Genomic DNA, 10425 nt, shown 5'->3' with positions numbered 1-10425 from the left:
TGTTAATGAGTGTTGGGCTTGTATGAGTGGATCAGGCACATCAGTGCTGCTAGAGTTTTTAAAGCCCTCAGCGTCACTGCTGCCCTGAGAATAGTCCACCGATCAAAAACATTCAGCAAGCAGCGTCCTGCGTCTACTGGTGAAGGACTAGAGGAGGACCAACACTCACTGTGCAGCAACAGATGAGCTGCTGTCTCTGATTTTACATCTACAAGGTGGACCAATAAGGTAGGAGTGTTACAGAGTTACAGGTAGTGTCGCTGCCTCTGGGTCCTGTGTTCTATACTTTGAGGAGCTGGCTCGGGGTTCCTCCCACAATCCAAAAAGAAAAACACACTGTAAAGTTGGGTGTGTCTAGGGTTTGCTCCTGCCCTCTGCTCAGTAATTGTCACTAATTCCAAATGAGCTCTGTATCCTTATGCCACTTGCATATTCATGTAGCCTTTTTTCAAGAAGCAGTGCTTGAAACAAGTCAAATGAACTGCCAGTAATAATTAATACGGCTTCTTCTCAAGACAACACCTCTTAAAACAGCAGTGTTAAGGTCGTCAGTGTCCGTGGAGGAGTCCACTTTCTTCCGTTTAGCTGGGTTGTGGGTTATACTGCATGGACTCGTATGTCATCTGCACCTTCAGGGAGCTTCCCAATTAAGTGAATTTTCATTGGTATGATATAAAGGCCATGACACTTTGCGTCAGAAATAATCCAGGCTGCAACACCTAGTGTTAAAAGGTGTCAACAGAGCTGAGGTGTTAATTGAATGAATTAGTGACTTTCCACTACATGCCTCACTCTTCTAAAGCTGCATGATGAACAGGTGTCTATGAAAAGGATAAAAATACATTATTCAGACATAATTCAGGCTGCTGTTTACTGCTGTCTTATCCTTTGTGATGTAGTCTGTATGGTGAAGATTGTGGACATCTGCTCTTAAAAGGTTTAAGACTGGATCTTGGAATTTTTCTGTGGCATTCAGTCATGAGAACATTAGCGAGGTCAGGTACAGATACTCAGTGTTTAGTTCTGGATCATATACATCACTCCAACTCTTGAAAGAATGGGACGTCATCACTCCAGAAAATTCAGTTCCATGACTCCTCCACAATCCGTGACCAATGCTATTCACCCCTTTAAGCAACACAGGCATTGAGCATAGTGACCTAAAAACTGTGCAGGCACTCCAATGTATCCAATACTTAACAAGCTGTGGGCACTTAAAATAATAATAAAAAAATCCACATAATGAATTTTTGCTGATGTACAGCACTGCGCAGGAGTCTTAGGGACCTAAGATTACAAACCAAGCACACCATTGTTTTTCTTGTGAAATTCCCAATAAGTTTGATGTGTCACATGACCCTCTTCCCATTAAAAAAAGTTGGATCCAAAATGGCAGACTTCAAAATGGCCGCCATGGTCACCACCCATCTTGAAAAGTTTCCCCCCTCCCATATACTAATGTGCCACAAACAGGAAGTTAATATCACCAACCATTCCCATTTTATAAATGGCCCACCCTGTATATTTAAACTAATGCCTTCTGAGTAAGCGTGTTGCTTGTATAAAGTTGTATATAATCACAGTCAACACAAAAATTTTTTTTTTTTCTAAAAAGTTGTAGGTGAGTTTGAAAAACAATTATTTTGTTCAGATTCTCCTTGATTTGCATTAATTTGTTAAATCAACTGCACACATTATTTAAAATAATTATTTATTAACTGGAAAAACTTTCAGAGATTTGGAAAAAGTTAAACCAACACATTCACACACAGAATATTACACTCACTGGAATAATGTCATTTGGTTTTTTCTAATGTTAGCCGTTATTTGTTGTTTGTTTGTTTTAGCAAATAAACACTGACTGCTCAAATAAATAGCTTTTTAAATCTCATAATCTCAGGTGCCTAAAACGTTTTTGACAGTCCTGTAGATTACAGTATATTATCGTGTCATAAATCAGATCAATGTTATTTAATATAATGTAAACTTTTGAAGGGGTGTTTTTTGGATTTAGGAATGCAGTTTGCAGCTGTGCTAATGTGTGGCGTTACTGGTTATTTTATAGAAAAAAAAAAGAACCTTTAACCCTCTTTATGTGATTATCTAACCTTTGGGGTTGTGGAAATTTTGTAGAAATGGGTTTCCTCCAGATGACTGTCTGTGAGGTGTGTGGTGTGTTCTCCCTGTGTCTGTGTGGGTTTCCTCTGGGTGACTGTCTGTGAGGAGTGTGGTGTGTTCTCCCTGTGTCTGTATGGGTTTCCTCCAGGTGACTGTGTGTGAGGAGTTGGTGTGTTCTCCCTGTGTCTGCGTGGGTTTCCTCCAGGTGACTGTGTGTGAGGAGTTGGTGTGTTCTCCCTGTGTCTGTGTGGGTTTCCTCCGGGTGACTGTCTGTGAGGAGTGTGGTGTGTTCTCCCTGTGTCTGTGTAGGTTTCCTCCGGGTGCTCCGGTTTCCTCCCACGGTCCAAAAACACACGTTGGTAGGTGGATTGGCGATTCACAAGTGTTTGTAGGTGGCACCCCCTCCAGGGTGTATCCGAACTGGATAAGTGCTTACAGATAATGAATGAATGAATGAATGAATGAATGAAATATTGCTTTAAAGATTTGTTTCATTATAAACAACTTAAAGAAGTGTAGCTCTATAAATAGTTGTATTTTATGTGTCATAAAATCTGTCCAATTTCTTTGGATTTTTTTTCTCCACCTGACATTTGTTTGATGTGCAATTTGTCCAATTTGTCAGTGTGAACGCTAAGTGAAGCAGGCAGTTAACTCAACAATGCATTATTTTCTGCTTGTTGTATTTTTTGAGAACAGATATCCACCATACTTTGAATCCCCCCCCCCCCCATCTCTTTACTGAGACGCAGCTAAAGACAGGTTCAGGCGACTGACAGGTGAATAATTGATCTATTCTGTATGATTCATGCTGCCGTTCACTGTTATAGAAGGGCAGTACCTGTGATATACCCAGAAAGGCATACGCAAAGTCATTCATCACGATAAGGATAACATCATCATATTTAAGGCCTAATAGAAAGAGCAGATTTAAGATGTAGAAGAGCAGATACATATAAGCTGAACTGCACTTATCTGCTGGCAGTGGCTCGAGGTCATAGAGAAGTGTTCTGAAGTCTTTTCTCTGACGTCGTAAACAGCAATGTTGCCATTGCCATGCGGACACTGTCCCTGCGACGCTGCAGAGCAACGGAGTCTCCGTCCGGACAAATTATTTATTACCTCCTTCTCTTCAGAGGCCTATGCTGGCAGCCTCCCATCTCCTCAATAAACCAGAGCACCACACCACACTCCTCCATTAAGACCCAACACAGAGCGCTAGATTCCCGACAAGCCCCTCACTTGATAAACTCCCCTGGAAAAGAGATAGCAGCCACAGCAGATACAGAAAAAATAAAATGTTTATTTGTTTTATCGGTTGCTAATGTGTTAAAAGGTGCCCCTTCTGACCCGATCCTCTCCAGGTGAATACAACAGGAAATATGAGGTTATTTTTATCTGAGGTTTCCCTTTGATTTTACAAAAAAAAAGTACAAAAAAAAAAAAAAAAACTTGGCAAATGCAATCTCTTTCTCCCCCCCTCTGTACATCCACAACCAGCGATTCTGCAAAGGCAATAAAAATGCGATCCAAAGAACGGTTTGACATTCCACAGGAAAAAGAGAAAAACAAAGTAACAGCTATACATTTACATGTTGTGACATTTACCTCTACCTATGTATATAAAAATGTACAGTATCACATTTTTGTGTCTCAGTGCAAGTTCAGGAAAGAGCGGAAATAAGTTGAAAAAAAAGGATTAAAAGAAAAAAGAAAATCGTTGTCTTCTGATCCGTCCCAAAGTCCACACTTTGATTTTTATGGAATTCTGCGTGTGTTCATGAGCTTGGTGTCCGACAGTGTACACTACACTAGTGGATAGGAATACTACCTGCTTCTAGCAGTCATCTGAACTCTGATTGAACGGTTGACTGCTCTTTGTCTAATCACTGCTTAATAATGTAAAGCCATATGTCCATTTATAGTAAAGACCTCTCAGCTAATCCCTGCTTATCAACTGTCTGCAGGGTTGTAACATTCACCATTTAAGGCAACGTCTACGACCCTGGGGAACTACCGATCTCTCTGTTTTTTTTGTTCAGGAGCCCCACATGTTTTAAGGTGGAATGGACTGTTGTTCGTATGTGGCTGAAGTTTAACTTGTCTACATTTTTTTTTTTATTCAGTATTCAAATTATCACAGAAACTCGTTAGTATCTTGAATTGTTTCGTTTTGTAGCACTTTTGATCTGTGTTTTCGTCACGCAGTGAGCCGTCTCCTGAATTTAGAGTTAGTTCTATCTTAAGTAATCTTAAGAACAGCAAAAACAAGCCAATATTTCAAACCTATGGAGCAGTAATAGAGCAATATTCTCATCTTTTTCATGAATTTAAATGTTTGAAGGTCTCTTTGTCATTGAAACACCTACTGATGCTGTGTCTCTGCTGTGAGCAGAGCGAGATAAAGCCTAGCACTCTGTGCTGAGCCCATTTGTTTTTACTCTTTTACTGACATTAAATTGACTAAAGCCGCTCTGAAATTCAGTTGAAATAAGTGACTGTGTGAAAGAAGATAAAGATACCTTATGATTTCCTGTTTGTTGACTGTAAGCAAGAGCACACAAAAACTGTTCATGTGGACCCTGGGACAGGTCTTTCGTCCCACACCTCCAAGCTGTCTTGTTGTACATCCCCTAAACCACACAATAGTTTTGGTCTTTTTTTCATATTTCAGAAGAAAACAATAAATAATAATTACACGTCTGTACAGTCACCGTCAAATAGCAGCAGCATGTTCAGCTTGGAATTCTTCAAAAAGAAACAACAGTGCAATACCACCACCACCACCACCAAAAACCATCCCAGCACACCAGCAAAAATGTTACATAGTGTTGCCATAACTTTAACCAAAGAAAACCCAAACATAAAACCAACAAACTGAAAAGAATATGAATACGTGTCCCCTCAGTTCGTATTGTATTTACAGTGTGACGACAAGTTCTCTGGCTTTGTTTTCCCTTTTTTGTTTTTCCGATTCCAAAGGGAGGAGAGAAAAGGCAAACAGACGTCCGTGTGTATTTGTGTGTGTGTCTGTGTGTTTGTGTGTGTGTGTGTGAGGAGCACGTGGAGTGTTATCAGCTGGTGCAGATGCTGTTGATGGTGATAATGGCTGGGTCCACCAGGCCCATCTCCTCATGCTCGTTGACGCAGAGCTGGTAGCCACAGCCGCGGCGGCGCTTCAAGGGCGTCACCTTGGCGTCAGGTTTGGCGCGAGGCGGCAGCAGGAAGCCAACGCTGCCCGCGATCAGCATGTGCCAGATGCTGTGGATGTAGAAGTAGTTCTCCTCCGTCTCCACAAATGCATACAGGGCCACGGCCGAGGTGGCGATCATGGTTCCTGGGAAGAGAAAGAACACCCAGCGCTTCCAGGTAGGAGGGTAGCAGCGGCGGCGGCGGATCGTGCGCACCGTCTGTAAACATAAAAACACATGAAAGTGCATTAAAGCATTGATAACGTGGATTTTTCTTTATTTATTTAGCTCTTTACATTAACGTACTTTAATTATATCTTATGTCTGAGTGATGTTTTTAATTTCATTGGTTTGCTTCTTTGTTTATGTGCAAAGCAATATAAGACACCTGGGCTCTGGGTGTCTGTGAGGAGTGTGGTGTGTTCTCCCTGTGTCTGCGTGGGTTTCCTCCGGGTGCTCCGGTTTCCTTCCACAGTCCAAAAACACACGTTGGTAGGTGGATTGGTGACTCAAAAGTGTCCTTAGGTGTGAGTGTATAAGTGAATGTGTGAGTGTGTGTGTTGCCCTGTGAAGGACTGGCGCCCCCTCCAGGGTGTATTCCCGCCTTGTGCCCAATGATTCCAGGTAGGCTCTGGACCCACCGCGACCCTTAACTGGATAAGGGTTACAGATAATGAATGAATACTACACAACCATAACATGTTGAGAGCGAGAGTATGCTTGCATTTTGAATTACAATAATAAACTACTCAAAAAATCCTAAACATATTTTATAACTTATTCATACACCTAATATATAAAGAAAATGATCTAAAATAATATTTAAAAACATTTATTTGTGTCTCCAACTTTTATAAGAAGCAAAGCCTTGAAAGTTACTAACTTTCATTACTCATTTATGGCATGTGGCAGAGTCTCTTATCAAGACTGACAGGGATTTTTCCATCATGTTACAGATGTAGGGAGTGGAGCCATATGGGGAGGTGGAGATAGGATGATTCTAAGGGCCTGTGACTGACAGAGACCCTAAAAAATGAATAGAACATTAAATGGTGGAGCCCAATGTGTTATCTTTCCATAGAGACCAGAATCCTCGGTAGTGCACTCGGGATTGGACCCAAAGAGTCTTATTGCTATATCCGACTGGAGAACTGTAACCCCAGTCTATCACTATGATGTTCCAACCACACTATACTCTAATAAAACTGAATTAAAAATCACTTTCTGACCCATTACACTTGGAACTCCTGCGCTCACTCTGGGGAAAAAAAAAAAAACAGTACCCCCCAATAATAAATAAGGCTCATGCATATTTTATGTGGTGATAGGAAACAATATCAAAGCTGCTGTCCATGTGGCAGATTCCCAACATTACATGCAGTTATACCTGTATTTTTATCTGGATATGAACCTGATGCTTGAGAAACAAGACTGACCAGGAGTAAACAAGGTTTCTGTGGGATGATTTAGTTGTGTAGTTTGTACAACATTAAAATCCTCCATTATTATTTAAACACAGTTATCTCCTAGCAAGGGTCTAATCACATCTCTGCAGTTTTTGTACGTTCAGGGTCAGGTCAGAATTGTGGTCATATAGCTCCAGACCATGGCAAGAAATGAATGAATGAATGAATGAATATAAATAATATATTGTGTTCCATTCATGCATTTCACTATTTAATGCCCAGTATCATTTATTTTATCCAAAGCTTCAAATCCATGTCCTCAAAGTAAAGGTATACACTTTGAGGAATTATATGTTCACTGCATCCCAATATTGTTGGCTAGGGGGCCAGTATATGGATGACATTAATGACATTATCCTGACATTGAATGAAAGCATGACCAAACCTTAGCTTTCGTAAGACTGTTAGTAGTTGTACCGTATAATATATGTTTATTTCAGGACCAATAAACAAATCAAAAAGAGAGACTTATCTAGGTTCCACACTTAAGAGTGTACACTTAAGCTGGTGGCATAGTGTATTCATGGCTATAAAATGCGTGAACCTCCGCAGATGGCAATATTTATGAAGACTGCTGGGTTAGAGTGCTCCGTGCCGGAGCACTAAGCCCAGTCACAGACGTGCTCTCCCTCCCTCGACACCACACAGTCCATTATTCCATATCACTCGGCCTTTCATTGATGCCATTATCAGTAATGCAAGCACTTCACCATGGACCAGCTTTTCACAAGTGCACTCACCGCATCGGGGGGAAGAGTTGTAAATGCAATCATGAAAAAACTATGTGCCTTTCCAGACCTAGAGTTCCTAAGATTTAGTACCATTCTTTCTCAGGCCCTATCGCTGAAGTGGGGACCGTCTGTGATGGTTTGACCCCTTTGCAATGCTAATGTAACATTTAAAGCTGGAGAGATAAGGCACAGCTCAGTTTTTTTTTTTTTTTTGCACTGCGCTGTGAGCTTTGGCCGGCATGTGGCCCTGCCAGATGCTCCATACAAGCACCAAGGTAGTGCCTTTCATTCCTATCCCGCTCCAGATTCCTACTGCCATCAATGCAAATCAGTATTTTACACAAGGTTACCAAAGATCACCCGTCCCCACACAGACCCCGTCCCTGAAACATCAGACAGCGGAGCCTGAGGATTTTAAATGTACCCTGACACATCCTGGAGCAGCCTCTTTTTGGCGAGTGATTGACTGTAATTACACCAATCAAGGCAAATAGTGAGTATTTTGAGTTTTCAGAGAAAGACAGATGGCTCTGCTTTGGCATACTCCTAAAAAAGTGGGGCAATGACACTGAACTAGCTGTAGTGAGTTTCTAAAACTTTAGTCAGCAGAGCTGAATACATAATCAGCTGCATGTGTAATAACTCTCCCATGTTATGTGCACTTCCTCTGCATGTGAGAGTAGAAGAAAAGTGTATTTGGCATTTTCCATGTTCACACAGCCCATAATGTTTAGGCTCATGCAATAGTTTCACATGTTGTTGTGACAGCACACAGACAGGATGCAACTGACTGAATACACATCGTCACTGATGCAAAACATTGCTCTAAGAAGCATCAAAAGCTATCTGACTGCTAATGATGGAGCTTATTAAGTGCAACCACTTTTAATTTACTCACTCACTCACATAAATACATACTCATTCACTCAGTCACATACAGTGTACAAGGGCGTATATTTGAGTGAGTTTGGATTTGAATGAGTGAGCAAATATGAATTAATGAGTGACTATAGGAATAAATACAAGGGATTGGACAATGAAAGTGAAACACCTGGTTTTAGACCACAATAATTTATCAGTATGGTGTAGGGCCTCCTTTTGCAGCCAATACAGAGTCAGTTTGTCTTGGGAATGACATATACAAGTCCTGCACAGTGGTCAGAGGGATTTGAAGCCATTCTTCTTGCAGGATAGTGGCCAGGTCTCTACGTGATGCTGATGACTCGCTCCTCCAAAACACCCCAAAGTGTCTCAATAATATTTAGATCTGGTGACTGTGCAGGCCATGGGAGATGTTCAACTTCACTTTCATGTTCATCAAACCAATCTTTCACCAGTCTTGCTGTGTGTATTGGTGCATTGTCGTCTTGATACACAGCACCGCCTTCAGGACACAATGTTTGAACCATTGGATGCACATGGTCTTACTGGTGCAATGTGCAGTTAATGAAGATTGGCCACCAGGCTGCTCCAATTTAGCCATGAAACCTCCCACACTACAATGACAGGTGTTTCAGTTTCATTGTCTAACCCCTGTATATGATAAAGATTAGTCACTCACATATACACTCACTCACTCATCGACATACATATGTGCTCACATATACAAACACGCACATTCATATATGGTCCCTGTCCAATTAAAAACATGTATCTCCAAAACTAGCAGTTTCACAGGAGAAGGATAAATCCTTAACTTTCAGTAAAAGTCGTAACTTTAGAACATTTCCACTGGCTCATTCATCATGACCTTTTCACACAATGTGAAGGACAACTGCTCTCTTCAAATGATGTAGTAATCTAAAATTGGACAAAAATGGAGGTACATGTTTTTAATTGGATAGCGACAATACAGGGGGTCCTCGACTTACGACGTTGATCCGTTCCTACGTTGCTTCGTAAACCGATTTTCGGTGTAGGTCTGAATATACGTACATACTGTATGTAAATAACATACTGTAAGCACTTATCCTAACACCTATCCTCCTCAGTCCTGAGCCGCGTAACCGTGTATACTTCCGCCGCGCACACTTCCATTCGCATTACAACGTTTACGACTCAAAACCATTTAAGTCGAAACAAGGCTGTATGCAGTAAATGGGAGATGATTTTCGTGTTCGTAACCACGAAACATCGTAACTCGGGACTGACGTAACCCGAGGACCTCCTGTATATGTTCAGTAACTTTTCCACTGCATGGTACCTACACTATTTGACTATGATCAGTTTTTTGCAAAGTTGGTGCCTGGAATGAGTTCCATTTTTTTGGTTGTGGTTCCAACCGAGCCAACTAGGGACTAAACTGTAATGTATAAACCTTGCAAAGTGCCGATTGGCCAGGGAGTCCCTCTAAACGACAAAATGCAGGTATACAACACAAAATATTTTGTATGGGTCGTAGTAGGAACCAGGTACCAGCTACAAAACAAAATGAGTAGAGTCGAATAGTGTAGGTAGTGTAGTGCAGTGGTAATATTCCAGTAGTCGCTGACATAGTAATTCACAAGCATACTCACTCCATCACATACAGATATATTCACTCACTCACATGCAGACTCAGGTACTCCTGAATAAGGATTACACCACAAGGGGTGCTATTTCTCACATACTCCCTCAGAATAGTGCTATGGACGGTGTGTCCTTGCTTTCAAACGTTGACTGTATACACCCACTCCCAAAGTTGTTTCTCTGGACTTGAATCACACCATTAACAGTGAAAATGCCTTTCTCGCCATCACAGTACAGCTGCATGGTGCTGCACTTAGATTTAAAATTTTAGCTACTGTCTCACCACTGTTGCATAAACCTGCATCTTTCTCTCATAAATATGCCTCTATTTGTGAAGTAAGTCAGAAAAATACAGATGAACCTTGACAGCTATTATGAATTTTCTATGGAAAGGTTTTTTTTTTTTTAATG

At 41.2% G+C, this 10425-nt stretch overlaps 1 protein-coding gene across 1 annotated transcript in view; it reads right to left on the bottom strand.

Annotated features, from left to right (window-relative positions):
- Window positions 1–3465: 3465 nt before the first annotated feature.
- LOC136676980 (transmembrane protein 8B-like) overlaps window positions 3466–10425 on the bottom strand; it is a 228200-nt gene continuing 221240 nt past the window's right edge. Inside the window, exon 13 of the mRNA XM_066654310.1 lies at window positions 3466–5528. Coding sequence (XP_066510407.1) covers window positions 5193–5528 — 336 coding nt within the window. The 3' untranslated portion in view covers window positions 3466–5192. The remainder of the gene's footprint in view (window positions 5529–10425) is intronic.

This window comes from Hoplias malabaricus, chromosome X2, assembly GCF_029633855.1.
Source record: "Hoplias malabaricus isolate fHopMal1 chromosome X2, fHopMal1.hap1, whole genome shotgun sequence".
Classification (NCBI taxonomy): Eukaryota; Metazoa; Chordata; class Actinopteri; order Characiformes; family Erythrinidae; genus Hoplias; species Hoplias malabaricus.
The sequence above is the reverse complement of the archived record's forward strand: the minus strand, read 5'-3'. Positions and strand labels throughout refer to the sequence as shown.